This window comes from Macrotis lagotis, chromosome 2 (genome assembly GCF_037893015.1).
Source record: "Macrotis lagotis isolate mMagLag1 chromosome 2, bilby.v1.9.chrom.fasta, whole genome shotgun sequence".
Lineage (NCBI taxonomy): Eukaryota > Metazoa > Chordata > Mammalia > Peramelemorphia > Peramelidae > Macrotis > Macrotis lagotis.
In genome coordinates this window covers 255,080,381-255,098,743 of record NC_133659.1, presented here as the reverse complement: position 1 = coordinate 255,098,743, position 18,363 = coordinate 255,080,381, and the positions used below count along the sequence as shown (strand labels likewise).

Below are 18,363 nucleotides of genomic sequence, written 5' to 3'. Positions count from 1 at the left end.
TATTGCTAAGGGGATAAAAAATACATCTACATTGTAAAGGGAAGAGTCAGGGTGAGCTAGGAAACTGAACATCTTAGCAAAAAGGATTTTGAGGCTGGGGACTAAGGAGTCTTCTCTGAGAAGAGAGTTAAGAGAGGGAGAGCTGACTCTTGGGGAGTAGTGGGGGCCTTGTCATCCTCTGTGGCAGTAGGACAAGAGATAAAGTAATCCCATGAATACAGAGGAGATTCTTACCTGAACAGCTGAAATGACCAAACTGTCAAAAGGAAAGGATCTGATGAAAGTCACAACGAATGACTTTGTAACAGAGACAGGCAAAGGATTTTTGCTTTGTCCTCTTATTTTGAATGTGTCTTTTGTACACTTGGACCCATAGTACTATTCTTGTTAGTATCGGCTGTAGCATTGACTTCCAAGGAGGGGCCATTAAGATTGGCACCTGACTCCCTCCCGCTGACTTCTGAGAGGCTCCCACCAAGCTTGACCTCCGAGGAGCTGTCCTGGCTTTTGAATCCTTGGGGGTTTCCATTGCCTTTGACTCCAGAGGGACTCTTGTTCATTTTGACTCTTGAGGGGATCTCAGTGCTTTGAACTCTGGAGATGTTTCCATTAACTTTGACCCCTGAGGGCCTCTCTTTGCCTTTAGGTCCTGAGACACACTCATTTTTTTTGACTCCTGAGAATCTTTGTGTGTGTCTGACTCCTGAAGAGTGATCACTTTGTCTGCCTCCTAAGGGATTCCCATTCTCTCGGACTCCTGAGATACTTTCTTTGTGTTTGGCTTTTATGGGTGTCCCCCCAACTTGGACCACTGTAGCTTTCCCCATTCCTGTGACAACTGAGGGTCGTTTGATTCCTGAGAGACTCCCACTTCGTTTGGTTTCTCGGGGGTTGCCCCCATGCTTAACCCCCATGGGGTTTCCAGCAACCTTGCCTCCTGTGAAGCTCCCAGTATATTTGACTCCTGTTGGATTCTTGATGGATTTGATTCCTGAGAGTTCCCTACTCCTCTTGACACCCAAATCACCCCCATTGTTTTTGGTTTCCAAGGGTTTCTCCTTGTTTTTGATTCTTGAAGGGATCCTACTGATTTTGACTCTTGAGGGGCTTTCACTTTGTTTAACTTGAGAGGAATTCTCATTAATTTTGACTCCAGAGGAGCTCTTATTGGTTTCCAAAGGGTTCTCACTGGTTCTGCCTTCTGGGGGACCACTCTTGGATTTGAGGCCTGAATCATTCTTATTAATTTGAACATCTGGAATGTCCTTGTTGATTCTGATTACCAAGGTGTTCTCATTAAATTTCACTGAGTTACTCTTAATTTTAACTGGGGGATTCTGGGTGCTGACTTCTGAGGAATTCTTACTGCTTTTACATTCTGAATTATTTTCCTTGATATTCATTTCTGAGAGACTGTTGTCCTCATTAGTTTTGTCTGTCAAGTCACTTCTACTGATTCTGACACTGAAATAATTTTCACTAACTTCACATTCTGAGTCATTCTCGTATTTTGAAGAGCTATCAATAATTCTGCTCTCAGAGTCATTCTCACTCATTTCAGCTCTCGCAAGGATGTTGTCAATCCCAGATTCTGACTGCTCTGATAAAATAGCCAGACTCTCCCCCTGGTTTTTCTTTGCCCCTCCTGTCTCAGAGTTACTCACGTGTACCTCCATCCCAGACAAATCCTTAACTGGGCATTCACTTTTAGAGACTTCGATTTTAGAAGGTATCTCAGATTCTAATTCTGCTAAGGCCTGAGCATAGGGATTTGCAACTGTAAAGGAAGCACATGTGGGAAAAGAGCAATGATCCAGAATTGATACTCTCCCTCTTCCCCTTTCCCCTACCCCAGGGTGTGGGGCAGACATAATACTTACAAAGGTCGATTGGGGCAATGCTGAGCATCCTAATGGGAAAACCAGAAGGAGAATTAGTTTTGCCATTCCCAGAAAAGCAGCCACTGATTCAAGAAAAAAAAATAAGGTGCAGACATCTAATGGAAAGGGAGTAGCAATTCAAATGGAAAATGGGCAATGAGCCTAATTGACATTTTGCTAAAAATCAAAGATTATAAGTATTGGAAGAGACCTTTGAGAGCTTAACTTTATTTTGTGTTATTGTCCCACTTTGGCAGGCTGGTGAAGACTATGGACCCCTTCTCAGAATAATGTTTTTGGAAATATGAAATAAAATATACAGAATTATATATTATTTTGAAAGATAGTTATTCAATAAATAAATATATATATATTAATTACGATTTTCTTTAACATTAATTAATTAATATATTTTAAACATATATATTTAAAAGTTCCTGGACCTCAATGTGAAGAACCCTTGATCCAGTCCAATCCATTCACTTCCTAATTGAGGAAAGGAAGGCACAGGGAAATTGAATATGAAAGGTTTCACTATAAATAATGGGGGTTTGGAATGGGAGTCTCTTGTCTTCTATTCCAGTGATCAAGTTTGCATTCAAGGTTTAATCACAAGTTATTAGTCATGGTGACATTAGGATAGACAAACAATTCTTTAGACCACAGTGTTTTAATCTATAAATAAAGGGGTGGAACAAATAATCTCTAGGTTCCTTTTTTTTAGCTCTGAGTCTATAGGAAATCTAACAATGCATTAATTTTTCAGGGTAATAATAAATGGAGTGAAGTAAGAATGTAGGCTCACAATAGTCTACAAGCCAAGGGTAATGAATGAATAAAGAAAATTATATCAGCCTGGTGCCTTATTTTTTTTAAAGACTGTTCTCTGCTTTCCTTTAAGGACTTTCTTTTGGGAAATCGAAGATAATGTTGGAGTCCCCACCTGCTCAGTTCACTTTTTGCTCTCTTGTGGCTACTGATCTGTATATCATTACTGGTCAACTGAAATTCCTTCAGGTGCCGGGCAGTGTCTTCTTTAGCTTTCTCCAAGTCATTTTCCAACTCAGACAGTTTGCTCCAAGTGACTTTGAGTGCTATCCTTTCAAGTCGTTTGGTGGTGTCAATGGAGTCCTGGAGATCCCAACACTAGAGAAAGAGACAGGTATGAAAGAGAAATTGGAGGGAGTTGAGAGGGAAATAAATCTCCAAGAGACCAAGATGCCATGGACTTGGGGACCACCCTTGATCCCAATTCCATTAAGGTATCAACTGTCTCTTTCCCTCTTTCCTAACATTTAAAAAATTTTTAATTTATAGAATAAAATAAAAAAAGAATAACATAAATATTTCCATAACAGTATAGTAAGAAAGATGATTACACATGAAATTGTGAATCTATTATGTACAACTTGCTGTTACTTTTAAATATATATTATTTCAATTCCTTATTTTCTTCCCACCCCCAACCTAGAGACAGCTAATATTAGATACAAATAGGCATATACATATAAAATTCTATACATACTTCTGTTTATCAATTCTTTCTCTGGCTACAGATAACAACTTTCTTCTTATGACTTTAATTGTAAATTTGGGTTTTATAATAGTCAAAATGTCTTATTTGCTCAAAATCATTCTTAAAACAATATTGCTGTTACTGTAATGGTTTTGCTCATTTTGCTCTTCATTATTTCATGTAAATCTTTCCATGTTTTCCAAAGTTCATTGAACTCATCATTTCTTATAGCACAGTAACATTCCATCACAATCATATTGCAGCATATATTCAACCAGTCCCCAATTGTTCTTAAGCTAGCTAGCCCCAAATCTAGCTAGTTATCACCAATGGCAGTTGTTCCACCATGCTTTCTCTTTCTATATTAACCCTCTTAGTCTTAGCAATCCTGTCCCATACTTCCCTGTTCCAGAAAACCCTCCATGCTCAAATTCCCTCTCTCTACTTTCCTAGACTCTACCTAACTACTTTTAGTTTTGTTTCTTTATTATAAACATCTATAATCTTTAGCTGCCCTCCTTTCTTTTTTTAATTTTTAATTTCCCTTCTCTTACTGATCACTCCATCCAAAGTGACCTGCACAGACTCATCCAAAACTGACATGGTCCCTTCCCAATATTTTAGCTTACACCTTATTTTCCATTCTTGGAAAATACTCCCTTTCCTTCACCAATTGGTTCCTTTTTCTTTTGTGAAAGCCCATATTAATCGCCAGATGTCTTAACTATTAACTGCTGAAGACTGCAGAGGACTTTTCTTATCGAAACTTTGCATCATCCTCAAATCTGCTCACAGTAGATTTGTTGAATTGAATGTGCACAGTTCTGTCTCATTTAAATACTATTCACCTGCAAGTCAAGATATCACTCTTCCTCTTCAGAAGAAAGGAAGACCCATAACATTGAATGGAATGAAATGAAATATGTCCATCCTACCTCCTCCAATACAGGTAGACAAACAGAAATTGGAGAGCTACTCTACTCACTCAGATAGAGAGCTTAGCAAAAACTTTATTCTCTAGGAGAGCAGGTATAGGCATATGTCATGTGACACATTAGTATACCTATTGGTCTTGAGGTTCAGTTTCTAGTTTTCCTCCCACAAGTCCCAGTGATATAAAGAATGAGCTATTTATCTTTCCAACCTCTACCCCACCTTTTTTTCTTAGCATTTTGCTCTGTTTGCACTTTTTAGGGGTGTGCAGGAACAGTTATTTAATAAAGATGCGAATGTTGCCTTCTCCTTTGTCCTTTGCCCTTAAACTTTTGATTGTCCTTCTCCAGGAGGTCTTCCTTGATGAAACTTCTGATCACCTTTCTCTGAAAACTTTTGTTGGAAAAAACCATTAAATTATGTCTTCCATATTTCATTTCTCAGGGTGTAGTTCAGGGTTTCTACGACCTCTTTTGAGTATAGGGAGACATTTACTTCTTGGGCTTTTGTGTCTTTAAGTTCATGATTCCTCTGGGAATGGATTGATAATGCTTGCTAGGGAATATATATATATATATATATATATATATATATATATATATTACATATATATTAATATATATATTACACAAAATATAAAAATATTGTGGATATCAGTAATAAAGACCTTTCTCTCCCTCCCATATTCTCCTTAATCTTTCTCTAGTTTAAGAACACTGCCATTACCCACTATCTTCCCTCCTAGTCACACATGGCTGAATGAAGTTCCAGGAAATTATGAAACTAAACTGATTGTGCCCACTACAAACTCATACAATATAATCTCAGTTAGGACCTCACTACAGCAAGAAAAATATTTTGCACCTCCCAAATTGATTCATTGTTACATGTACTACAAATTTATTGAACCCTCTTGTCCCTCCTCAAACTTTTACCCCCACTACTCTTTAAGCTGAGAACTTTGCTTTATATTGAGAAAAAATTGAGGCCACTTCTTGAAAACTAATTTTTCCCAAGTCTTTGTCCTTATCTCAAATCACTCATAGACTCCATTATTTGGCATATGGATAGAGAATAGGACTTGGGAGTCAAGAAGACCTAGGTTCAAATCCTGCCTCTAAAACTTTCCAGCTATGTGACTCTAGGCAAGTGACTTGACTTTTCCAGTGCCTTAGTTTCCTAATGAAATAATATATGTAAAGCTATGTGACAACTAGGTGACACAATGGACCTGGGGTCAGGAAAATCTGATCTGCCTTAGATATTTGTTAGCTGTGCGACCCTAGGGGGTAACTATTTTCATCCTGTTTTCTCTCCTCTTAGCTCCTTTGTTTTTCCTCTCCCTTAGTTTGTAAGATAGGAATAACATCTATCTCCCAGGGTTATTGTGAGGAAAACAATGAGGTAATATTTGTAAATTGTTTTTTAGAAAGTACTTATAAAATTCTTATATAAATGTTGGCTGTTTCTCCTACTACTATTAAAGCTAAAACATTATGCAAATGGAAAATATTATCATCTCCACCATTTACTTATGTGAAAGATAGTCTTTCTTGCCAAGGTAAATCTATCTGCATATATTAATAATCCCATTTGATCCCATCTTCTCCAAGAGATTATCCTTCTCTCATCATTTCTCTCACTTACCTTTAATCTTTCAAATGTATCCAGGACTCCCCTATCTTCTAAAAATTCTCAATTGATCCATCCATCTCTGATAGCTCTCATCCTAGATCTCTGCTCACTTTCATGAATAGTCATTGAGAACACCCTGAGAAGAACAACTACAACTGATGTGTTCACTTCCTGTCTCCCCATTCCTTAACTCTGAATTATGGCTTCCAACCTCATCATTCAATTGAAATTACTTTTTTTCAAGTGATGACTTAACTATTGCCAAATCCCATGGTCTTTTTCTCCATCTTCATGCTCCTTGACCGTTTTGAAGACTTTGACCCTGTTTATCACACTATTCTTGATATTCTTTTTCTGGTAGTCTCTTTTATGTCATACTGCTCTTTTTTTCTTGCTGACTGTTCTTTCTTAGTTTCTTGATGAATCTTCATTTAGGTTTACTCAACCCTGGGTGTCTTCTCCAAAGTTTACATTTGGAACTCTTCTCTTATCCTTCTATACAATAGACTAATTTATCTCCAAGATTCTCAGATTTATTATTCTAACCATAACCTCTCTCCTGACTTGTTGTGGCTTGCTTCCTTGGGGCCCACAGCAGCGACCTCCCTCCAGGAGGGGAGCTGAGAATAAGGAGTCAAGCTACTACTGCCTTATGCCTCCAGCTCAATTTTATTATTGCTTAGCTACTACATATATACTGTTAGGTCTTCCTGGGTAGAACAAAGAATAATGAGATAATTATGGGGAATACAAGTGGTGTGTATGTGCAGCATCTTGCATTGCAGGATAGGGGGGTATATTAGCGAGGAGATGATAAGGCACAGCTGTATCTAATGCCCTTGGTTAGTGGGGCGGAATGTCCAGCTCCCAAGGACTCTGGCTCCCAAGGACTCTGGCTCACCTTATCTCTCAGGGCAGCAAGCTAGCTCCTGAGATTGTCTGGGTGGTGGCTTACTTGGAGATGATTTGTATCATGGCTGTTAGAATAGCCTGTGTACCCACACTGACTTCCAGTCTTTCATCTTTACTCATTGAACATCTTGAATTGGATGTCTTTTAGAGACCTCAAACTCAACTACAATAAAACTGAACTCACTAGCTTTCTTCTCAAATCTACCTCTCTTCTGAACCTTCTTATTACTATGGGGTTTTTTTTTTGGTTTGGGGATTTTTGCAAGGCAATGGGGTTAAAGTGATTTTCCTAAGGTCACACAACTAGGTAATTAAGTGTCTGAGGCTGATTTTGAACTCAGGACCTCTTGACTCCAGGATCAGTGCTCTATCCACTGCACCACCTAGTTGCCCCTGACTTTCCTATAACTATGAAGAATACCACCAACCTCCCAAGTCACTCAGACTCAAAAGGTATCATCCTTAATCTCTCTCACCCCCTCCATATCCAATCTGTTGCGAAGTTCTATCGATTCTATCTTCACAGCATCCTTGTTCACACCCTCTTCTCTCCTCTTACATTGCCTCCATCTTGCTACAGGTCCTCTTTACCTTGTGTCGGTGATAGCCTATAATAGCCTGTCAAATGATGTGAGAATTCAGAGAGCTAAGAAGAGAGTGATTTAAAAAAAGGCAGCAGATACATCAATTGTAGATATCCCACTCATGAAAGTGAGGAGAGATCTAAAATGAAAGCTATCAAGTAATGATGAATCAAGAGGATTTCTTCAGGATCATGAGATGTTTATAGATAATAAGGAAATAGCCAAGTAGATAGGGAGAGATTGAAGATTCTTGAGAGACTGAAGATGAAAGAAAGGACAAATCTACTAGAATATATATATGCATATATGAAGGGATTTACTTTGAGAATGATTAACCGTCTCTTTCCATTGCAGTCCCTCCCCACTCAATTTTTCAATTGTTCTTTGTAATTCCTATCAGGTACTATCCTGAAACTGTAATTCCCACCAGTTGCTATCCCCATTTCCCACCAAAAGAGGAAGCATCCCTAATATAAGTTAGAGAAGAGAATTCTCCCCTCAGTTGGAACCTGTCTTTCTAAATATGTCAATTATTGAATGTAAAAACTAGAAAGGATTTTGGAGATATCATTCAACCTCTTCATTATATAAAGAAGGAAATAGAATTGAAATGATTTACTCAAAATTCCTCTCCTATTAAAGAGAACTAGAGGCAATTGTGGCTCAGTGTAATGAATAAGATCTGAATTTGGAGTCAGAGAACCTTGATTACAATTTTATTTCTGTTGTTAACTAGTCATATATATACTCTTGGGTAAGTCATTTCATCATTATCATCATTAGTATTAACATTTATATAATTCTTATTGTGTTTGACAATGAATTAACCACTTTTCAATTATTATCTAATTTATTTCTTACACAACAGCCCTGGAAAGTAGATGCTATTATTATGAGAAAACTGAGACAGACAGCCATACATGTAGTAAGTGTTTAGTAAAGGAATAAGTGAGCATCAACTCCTTACCCGTGATTTTACCAGTTCAATTTCATTCCACTGCTTCTTGATTGCTTGGTTAAGATTAGAGATCTTCTCTTTGGTTTTGTTCACATGTTCCAAACCTTCTCTGGCTGACATCTGTAGTGCCAACAACTAAGTGGGAACAATGAAATAGAAGGGTCATTTACATGAAACCATAATGGGAGAACCTTCCTCTAGCTAAGTGAGTAAGTGCTAAGTGAGGAGACTTCAACCTTAAGTAAAACTTTTAGGGAAAAAGGTTCCCTAGGGATATCACTAAGCCAGAAGACAAATGGAGTTTCTTGATTGACTTTAAAGCAATAATAAAAGTTGCTATACATTTTTTAGGTTTTTGCAAGGCAAATGGGGTTAAGTAGCTTGCCCAAGGCCACACAGCTAGGTAATTATTAAGTGTCTGAGACCAGATTTGAACCCAGGTACTCCTGACTCCAAGGCCGGTGCTTTATCCACTATGCCACCTAGCTGCCGCCAAAGTTGCTATACTTTAAGATTGCCACTACATATTTTGTTTTAGCTTGTTAGAGTCTTACCAGAATAATGCTATTAGCCCTATTTTACAGATGAAGAGACCAGTGTTCATAGAGAAACTCAGTTATATATTCACATTTATAGATCTTGCAAGTTACAGAACTGAGATTTGAACCCAAAGTTTTCTGACTCCAACTCAAGTACCCCACAGAAACCGTCTAGCACCTTGGCCAAGTGCCCAAGCCAGTATGATTGACCCATCCTATCTCTGAACTTATCTGCATTGGGAAAGCCAAAGTTCTGTTTGAGACAGAATCTAAGACCTAGAGAACTGAGATGAAAAACCTTGTTTGAGCCAATCTTCTTGACTTTAGCCAGGCCCTGGATTTGGCTCTCTTTCCTAATTGTTGACTTCCATATGGGCTTTCACAGATATCCTGGGAATGGAAGAATCCAGTAGAATATAAGCTCACTAAAGGTAAAAATTATTTTTCCATTTTTGCTTTTTGTAGCACCTTATAGGATGTTTTGCACATGCTAAATTCTTAATATTGACTGAATTTGCTATGCAATTTAGGTGCTGAGTCTGTCTCATGCAGTTAAATCCCTCTCTTTTCCCCTATTCACCCCAATTCTTTTCAATCTCTTCATCTTGCTCCTTTACCCTATCCTACTCTTCCATAAATTAAAGAACATGAAGATATATAGCTGATACTCCCAGTGCTTCCCTCAGGCTAGAATCCCAAGGAAACCAAGATAGAAGGGTTATAAGTAAGCCTGTCTCCATGAGATAACTCTTTGATGCACATTGTCCCACTCCCAGAACATGTTTCTATGCTTTCCCCTTCCAACTTTACTCATTATAATCTCTAATCCTGGAATCTCCTTTCTCTCCAACTTCACTGTTTTTTCAAATCCAACACTTTTATGAAATTTCTACTGATACCCTTATGCAAAAACCAATCTGCTTCTTTGGTACCATTTTATTTTATTGCCCTTTAATTCACTTAATATATAATATAAGCTCTTCGTTGGTGTCACATTTCTCAGATAGAAGGGATTGAAGTTTATAACCTCTAAACTCCCTTCACATGCTGAGATTTGGAGATTCTGCACTGTAAAGCTAAGGAGATTTTACCATCTCATTTGTAACTCCTCCATTACTGTAAATGCAGTAAGCACTAAACAAATGTTTGCTGCATTGTATTATTTTTGCTTTGCCACCCCAAAGGCAATTTCAAAGTCTGAATGAAATCATACTCTTTGCCCAATTTCTAAGTCACCTGTGCCTCTGTGTCTAATGGAATTTCAGTTGTTGTTGTTTGATTGCCATCTTCATTCTGGTTCTCTCCAGATGTCATTCCCATTTTTCCAAGTCTATGTTGTTTCTTGGGACTTGCTGCTGTCTATAAATAAGACGATTTTACTGTTAGCAATCTGGGCCCATTGGCCAGTCATCTCCTCCTATGAGACAGCCAAAAGATGGGGCAGCTAGGTGGTGCAGTGGATAGAGCACCAGCTCTGGAGTCATGAGGACCTGAGTTCAAATCTGACCTCAGACAATTGCCTAGCTGTGTGACCTTGGGCAAATCATTTAACCCCATTGCCTTGCCAAAAAATATAGCCAGAAGATTTAGTTAGTGAAGCCCAATATTACAGACCTTGAAAAGATATGATCATTTCTAAGCACCTAATAGCTAGAATTGATAGAGCATTTTAAAGTTGCAAAAGACTTCAAATATACTAACTCATTTGATTGTCACAACCATCCTTGGAAATAAGTAATATTTTTATCTTCATTTTAATAAATGAGGAAATTGAGGCAAATAGAGATCAAATGACTTGCCCAGAGTCACTCAGCTTTAAGGGTCTGAGACTACATTTGAACTCATGTCTTCCCGATTCCCAGTCCAGTAGTCTATTCCTGTACCACCTAGCTGCCAATATCCTATATCCTTTTAAGGGTTCTAGTGCCATTATGTACTTCTACTTTCTCAATAGTCCTGGGAGGCAGGATGTGTACAAATTATCCTCTTCTGGGAAGATAATAAAACTGCTTCTGAGAAGTTAAGTGAATGACCCAACATTATCTATTAAGTAGCAGCACCAAGGTTAGAATCCAGACCTGTTCTTACCCAAGTTCAATGCTCCCCCCTTCCCTGCCCTCATGATGACCCATACTTTAATACCTTATTTTGATACCCATGCTTTGGAGTCAGGAAGATCTAAAACTGAAGACTTGCTTCAGACACTCACTAATTGCTTAACCCTGGGCAAGGCACTTAACCTTAGTCTGCCTCAGGTTCTGTATCTGTAAAATGGAAATAATCATAGCATCAAATTTACAGGGTGGTTGTAGAAATCAAATGACATGTGTAAAGCACTTTGTAAACCTTAAAGCATTAAATTCAATTATCATTATTATTTTTATAATTCTTTTCAAAGTACTTGCCATATATTATCTCATTTGATCTTTGGCACACCTTTAAGCATTATAGAAGTATTGTTGTTATTATTATTATTATTATTATTATTATTATTATTATTATTATCATTATACTTTTCAAAACATTTTGCATCCATTATTTCATTTGATCCTTACAACAACTTTTTATGGTAGACTTTTCTGGAAAATATTTATCCTCACATTACAGATGAGTGGACCAAGGAGACTTAGTCCAGGTTCCATATGACCAAACAGTGGCAGAGCTGAGGCTACATCCTACAACTGCTGATCCTTAATTTGGTGGCTTTCTTTGCCATATGTTCTTCCTGGGCCACTGTTTAAAAAAATCAAAAACAAAACAAAAACCCCTTTACCTGGGTCTCAATGACAGACTTTCAGGCAAAGTCATGTAGTATATAACGAGGGCATGGATAATCTATAGAGTACTCTACCTCCTCTCAGTATTAAGTATCCTAAGATCCCAACACCTATTGCTACCATAGAAACCAATCACAGCCCACACACACAAAGCAATGTCTTTACCACCTCATAGAGGGCTCTCAGGATCTTGATCTCATTGGCCAGAGTGTCCAGATCTAACTTCAGCCATCTACTCCCTGAGGGATAAGACCCAAAGTATCCATTGTATCCTCAAGTGACTTCCCAAGAGTGATCCCAAGAGACTTCTTCCCCAGCCTCAGACAAAGCAGGTTCTTGTAAAGCCAGTTCATGGTGAACAACATCTAAGATCCACTAAGTCTCAGGGAGGAAAGATAGTCTTGTCAATGTTATGCAAATTAGATTCTCAATTGGAGTGCATCTCTGTTTGACTTCTGGCTATGGCCCTCAAGTACTTTATATGTTCTTTAAATATGAGCTAAAATATATATGAGTTCAGGGAGGACTAGCACTTCTGGTGTGGGGGCTTACCAAGTCCATTTTAGAGCTGCTCTTTCATCTTTGATGCTCACCTGTGACTCCAAGAAGCTGTAGCTTACAGTCATAACCTAGTAAAACCATCTAGGCAGAAGAATTACACCAGGTTAAGGGTAAGTGACAGGCCTCAAACTGGTCAGTGAAGACTTCCCCTGATAAAATAGATGAATGGGAACATTTCACGTCTACAGTGATGAAGGTGGTTGAAGCAGGTTGTGGAAAAACTGAGAATTTGGTCAGGCATTGAAGATACCAAGGTCATCCACTGTATCCTAGGGCATCACCAGCCATCTTGACTTTTCTCTTAGCCACTGGACTTAGGTGACTCTGGAAGAGAGAGTGAGTGACTTGCAATTCTGCCTCACTTAAATTTACTAGCTATGTGATCCAGGAGTCAAGACATCACTCTATGTTGTCGTTGATCCTCTTTGGAAAGAAGCATGAACAACATGTGCATCTCTACCTATAGGCCAGTGAAATTGGCCTCCTGCAGAAGAAGGATTGAAGGTGTATGAAGATCCAAGATAGCAAGGTGAATATCTGTGAATACAGTCTATAGAGATTTCCTGAGGAATTCTGCCCAACCCCGAGTTTACCCTAATCTGACTTAAATATACCTCAGATTGGAGCTTCTACTTCCCTTTGTCTGCCTTGGCATGAAACTCCATAACCCGTAAAAGTGGGAATCATCTGGGTTCATGCTCTTGGCCTGGAATAAGCCCATATTCTGGAAGCAATTATGTACATACCTTTGGTCCTCTGATCCAGATAAAAAAGTAATACTCAAGTCATATTGAAATAGATTAGCACAGATTCTTACACCCTTCCTGTTGAACTGAGGAGTCTAACCAAATGGTTTGTTTTGTATAGTATTGAATCGTCCCTAGTAGAGGTAGGAGTGGTTTTGTTTTTCTTCCTTGAAATACCGAACTTGGATAATATAGCCCAGGGGGTGTTGCTAAGCAAAGAATTATAGGTTTTGGAACTTTAAAAAGAGGGGTTTTTGGGGGGGGTCATAGAAACCTTAGACAGCTTAAGACCATTTTTCAAGCAAAAAAACTGAAACTCAAAGAAGAGTAACTTTCTCAGTCTCAGAGGTAGAAATTCAAATCCAGGTCATCGGATTACAGTGACATGGAAGCAATGCAGTAGGTAGACACCTGAGCCTGGAGTCAGGAAGACCTGAACTCAAATTCAGCTTCAGATACTTTACTAGCTGTATGATTTGACAAGTCATTTTACCTCTCTCTGACTCAGTTTTCTCAACCTATTAAATAGGTATAGAGCACATACCTCCTAGGGCTATTGTGAAGATCACATGGGATAATATTTATTTATAAAGCACTTAGCACATAGTAAGCACTCAATAAATGCATATTTCCTTCTTCCATTAAATGTTTGACACATAGTAGGTGCTAAATAGATACATATTCCCTTCTCCCCATTAAGTGTTTGGCACATAGTAGACATTTAATAAATACATATTCCCTTAGCAATAGAAAATTCCCCCTTCCTAGATATATTTAAGTGGAGGTCAGATAATCTAGAATTACTGGGTCACATCATGGAGATTTATATTCAGGTGTTGGTCAGTCTACTTCCAACTCTGAAAGCCTATGATTCTATGGTATTATGTAGACAAAGGGCTTTAGTACCAGGAAAGCATACTAGAAATGTTATAAGCTCTCATTGAAAGCCATAAATCACAACCTCCATGATCAACTTCCAAACTTTTCTTTGACTTTCTTTGTATGTGACCCTTCCTCTTCTGTCTCTTCCTGAGAGGGGGACTTCCAATCAGGAATATTTAACTTGGATACATCTATAGTTGCTTGCCTGTTAAGACAGCATTTTAGTCTTTCTTTGTATCTCCTTGACACATTGTGCTTGATAAACATTTGTTGAGAAACTGATTTACAGTAACCTGTTAATTGCATAACTATGAATAATCTCCATGATTCTCTAAGCCTCAGTCTCCTTACCTGTAAAATGGATATAATGATATTTTAGATACCTAGGAGAAAGGTACTTTAGAAGTTATAGGTCATGTTATTATACAAAAGCTATTAATCCCCTTCTAGTCTCTTCCATTCATCTCAGAGAGCCATCTCTCATTTACTTCATGTGATACCTTGGATTTCTTTCTCTGAAAACTGCTTGTTTATATAAATCTTTTGACAATTCATTTATAATTATTCTTACAAATTTAAGTCAGTTCTCTCTATATCTCAGAAATAAAACTTTTATTAGATTAACTTGCTATAAACATTCTTCCCCTAGTTATGTTTCTTTTTCAATTTTAGCTGTATTGGCTTTGTTTCTATAAAATCTATTTAATTAGTGAAATATACTGTCCATTTTATCTCCTGTAATCCTCTGAATCCTTTGTTTAGTCATGAACTCTTTCCTTATCCATAGAACTGAAATCCTTCCTCGTTTCTCTAATTTATTTATGATGTTAGCTTTTATGTCAAAATCATAGTGGTGCAGTGGATAGAGTGCTGACCTGAAGTCAAGAAGACTCATCTTCCTAAATTCTAATCTAGCATCAGACACTTCCAGCTGGGCAAATCATTTAACTCTGTCTCAGTTCTTCATCTATATAAAATGAGTTGGAGAAGGAAATGGCCAATCACTTCAGCATCTCCGCCAAGAAATTGCCAAATGGGGTCATGAAGTATTGGATGGGACCGAAATGACTGAACAAAAATACATGCCAATTTTGAGTTTATTTTGGAAGACAATGTAAGATTTTGTTCTATACACATCTCTGCCAGGTGGTTTTCCAGTTTTCCTGGCAGCTTTTATCATATAGTTTTGATTCCATCAATAGCCTATTGAGCTCATTGTTTCTGGCCATGTCATGCCTAATCTGTTTTACTCATCAACCTATTTCTTAATCAGTACTAAATAATTTTGATGATCATTGCCTTGTAATAATCTCATTTTTTTTTCATTATTTACCTAGAGCAGAGGTAGGGAGCCTCTCCAGCCTGCAGGTTGTATTGGTCTGGCATTGTCAAGACAACTACAGGCAGGACTAGAAATTCAATAACTAGCAGCTTTTAAGAGGCAAATTAATTAAATGTTTGACCAAATATAGCCCATAAATGATGTGATAAATATACAGATGGCCCTTGGAAGAGAAAAGATTTCCCTACCCTTGCCCTAGAGATCCTTGTTCTTCCTTTTTATCATTACATTCTATCTCTAGAAAGTAATGAAAAACTCTGGAAAGCAATAAGGAAATTCATCCCTTCTCTTCTGTGTATATCTTGATCTTCTTGAAAATTATAATAAATTCAACATGTCTCTTTTGTCAGTGAATCTAGTATTTGCCAAGAATGTATTTATTAATCAAGTATAAAAGTCAGAGATTCAAGACGATTGGATTACGTCGTAGTTCCGACCTTAAATAATGCCGACTAGCAAGCTGGCAGTGTTATTTCCATGACCCACTGGATAGCTTCCAGTAAATCTAAGCCTTTGGGTGGGGATGGCAGGGATGGATGTGGTAGCAGAGCTGAATAGAATAGGCCAACAAAAGATAGTTTAGCTTTACCCTATTGTTGAAAGTTTGTTGCCTGACAATATCTTTCCACTGAAGAGCCTCAGTGATATGGGAAAGACCTGACTCTAAAAGGTCTCCCACTGATCACCAACTCTCCTGATCTTACTATGTAGGACAATGGCATCTTTGTACAATGCCCCCTTGCTTTAATCAATCTTAAGTGCAAGTCATACCATAGATTTCCTTGCTGTCATGTTCTTCTTTGAGATTGAAAGATAAATAATGTCCTTTTCATTTAAAAAAATAATTCAATGATGCTCTTTTCTTTTACTTTATCTTGTAATTCAGCAGCTATTAGCACATCCTCTTAGGCCAGGGCCTTAGAACTAGCTAAACCTTCCATTTCACGTTTCTTTAATTATGTCTATCTCTCTTATCCCTACCACCCCACCTCAAATTAAAGAAAAGAGAAAACAATACTCTGTTTATTTTATAGAAAACTGAGGCTCAAAGGCCACACAGGTAATTAATTAGTGGTAAACCCACGAGGAGCAATCAAAGCCATTCCTCAGGCTAACTCCTGCCCTAGCTAATGACTCTTGTCTGGATTTTGGAGTAGGGAAGGAGATGGAATAGGGATAGCTGGGAGACAAAGGGAAAGGGTAGGATAAGAAATCATTTTCTGTATTTGCCCTCCTGTTGATCTTAGTCTCATGCCTTCTTGGCAAGGCAGGAGTAGCAGAAAGGTATGTAGCCAAATTGGCAAAAGAAAAGGAAATCTTGCAACCAGACTTCACCAGTATTTCTGGGTCTTCTCTCCATATGCTGAACCTGCCACGCACCACCCTAGGATAATTTATTGGGCTTGTTATAGAGGATTGTCCTACTCGGGGAACAGTTGAATTAAATGACCTCTAAGGAATCTTCCAACTCTTCTGGAATTGGGTGATTCAGTGATTTCTCTGTCTGCCTCTTTTTTTTAAAGTACTCTCAACAAGTCTTATGAATCCTTCAGCATCTCTTCTGACAGTTTCTGCTTCTTCTGCTGCCTTTGACTACTGCTGGGAACACCACAAACAGATTCTAAATCAAGTGTTTTCTACCTGGGGACTATAAACTTATTCTTTTTTTAATTTTATATTTCAATGTAATTGGTTTTCTTTCTTTAATGTTTCTTATTTTTAATTTATGGAATAAAACAAGCAATTCTATAAATAGTGTAATAAAGATGATTGCACATGAATCTGCAAATCTATTATACATGTACTTATACTTGCTATTCCTTTTAGCTATATAATAAATACATAATTATAGTTATCATATAAATTTATATTTTTTCCCTTTTTCTTTCCCCCTGCCCCCACTCTAGAAAAAAGCCACTATTAGATACAAATAAACACATTCACATGTTCATGGATTGTGTAAATGTATGTGTATATATTTCTATTTAACAGTTCTTTCTCTGGAAGCAGTTAGCCTCTTTTGACCCAATATATTTATTTTATGTCATACATTTAGAAACATGATTCTGAGCAGTTCTTGGTTCCACTAAATTGCCGGAGCTCCATTAAGTCCACCCCCCAAAATGCCAAAAGCTCTTGTTCTAAGCAACACTTGTCCATATTTGATTTCATCTAATGTATGCAGTGAGAAGAGAGATGGATTTGTAGTCCAAAGAAATGGGTTCAAATTCTAATATTCTGACTCTTACTTTTCCATATGACTTTTGGCAAAACTCTGAACTTCTCTGACCTCAATTTTTTTAGTTATAAAAGGTGGGAGGTGGGGAAGAGTGGAGAAATAAGATTTTACTTGAGCTTTAGAATTTTGTTCTTGAATAGATTAGCTTCAAAAGAAACATAGTAAATGACTGATGTAATCTGCTGGTTGATATACCAGAGGCTGAATAAGAACTCACTCTTTGGTTAAAAAAAAGCATTACTGGGAAAACTGGAAGATAGCATAGCAGAAACTAGGCATGGAGCAACATCTCACATATATCAAGATAAGGTCTAAATGGGTACAGGATTTAGACATAAAAAGTGATAGCATAAGCCAATTAGGAGAATAAGGAATAGTTTGCCTGTAAGATCTATGGAAAGGGGAGAATCTTGTAACCAAAGAAGAGACAGAGAATATTACAAAATGCAGAACAGGTAACTTTGATTATATTAAATTGAAAAGCTTTTGCACAAAGAACCAATGCAACCAAGATTAAAAGGAAGACAGTAAGTTGGGAAACAATTTTTACAACCAAGTGTTTCTGACAAAGAACTCATTTCTAAAATTTATAGAGAACTGAGTCAAATTTATAAGAATTCAAGTCACTACCTAGTTGATAAATGGTCAAAGGGTATGAAGACATTAAAGCTATCTATAGTCATATGAAAAAATGCTCTATATCATTATTGAATAGAGAAATGCAAATTAAAACTACTCTGAGGTAGATTGACCAATATGACTAAAAAGCAAAAATGATCAATGTTGGAGAAAATGTGGAAAAACTGGGATATTGATCCATTTGATGGAATTGTTAACTGATGGGGCAATGGAACTATAT

General features: G+C 37.5%; 1 protein-coding gene across 2 annotated transcripts; it reads right to left on the bottom strand.

The window, feature by feature from the left end:
- Positions 1-322: 322 nt before the first annotated feature.
- On the bottom strand, positions 323-11,829 carry LOC141514780 (uncharacterized). 2 transcript variants are annotated; one of them, XM_074225862.1, is made up of 6 exons: positions 11,731-11,829; positions 10,194-10,316; positions 8,428-8,553; positions 2,824-3,026; positions 1,881-1,909; positions 323-1,777 (listed from the first exon to the last, which is right to left on the bottom strand). In XM_074225862.1, the coding sequence occupies exons 2-6, from the start codon at positions 10,275-10,277 to the stop codon at positions 339-341; spliced, it is 1,881 nt and encodes a 626-aa protein (XP_074081963.1). In that variant the 5' UTR covers positions 10,278-10,316; positions 11,731-11,829; the 3' UTR covers positions 323-338. The 2 variants fall into 2 exon arrangements, with proteins under 2 accessions (XP_074081963.1, XP_074081964.1); XM_074225863.1 differs by lacking the exon at positions 10,194-10,316.
- Between the last annotated feature and the right edge of the window lie 6,534 nt (positions 11,830-18,363).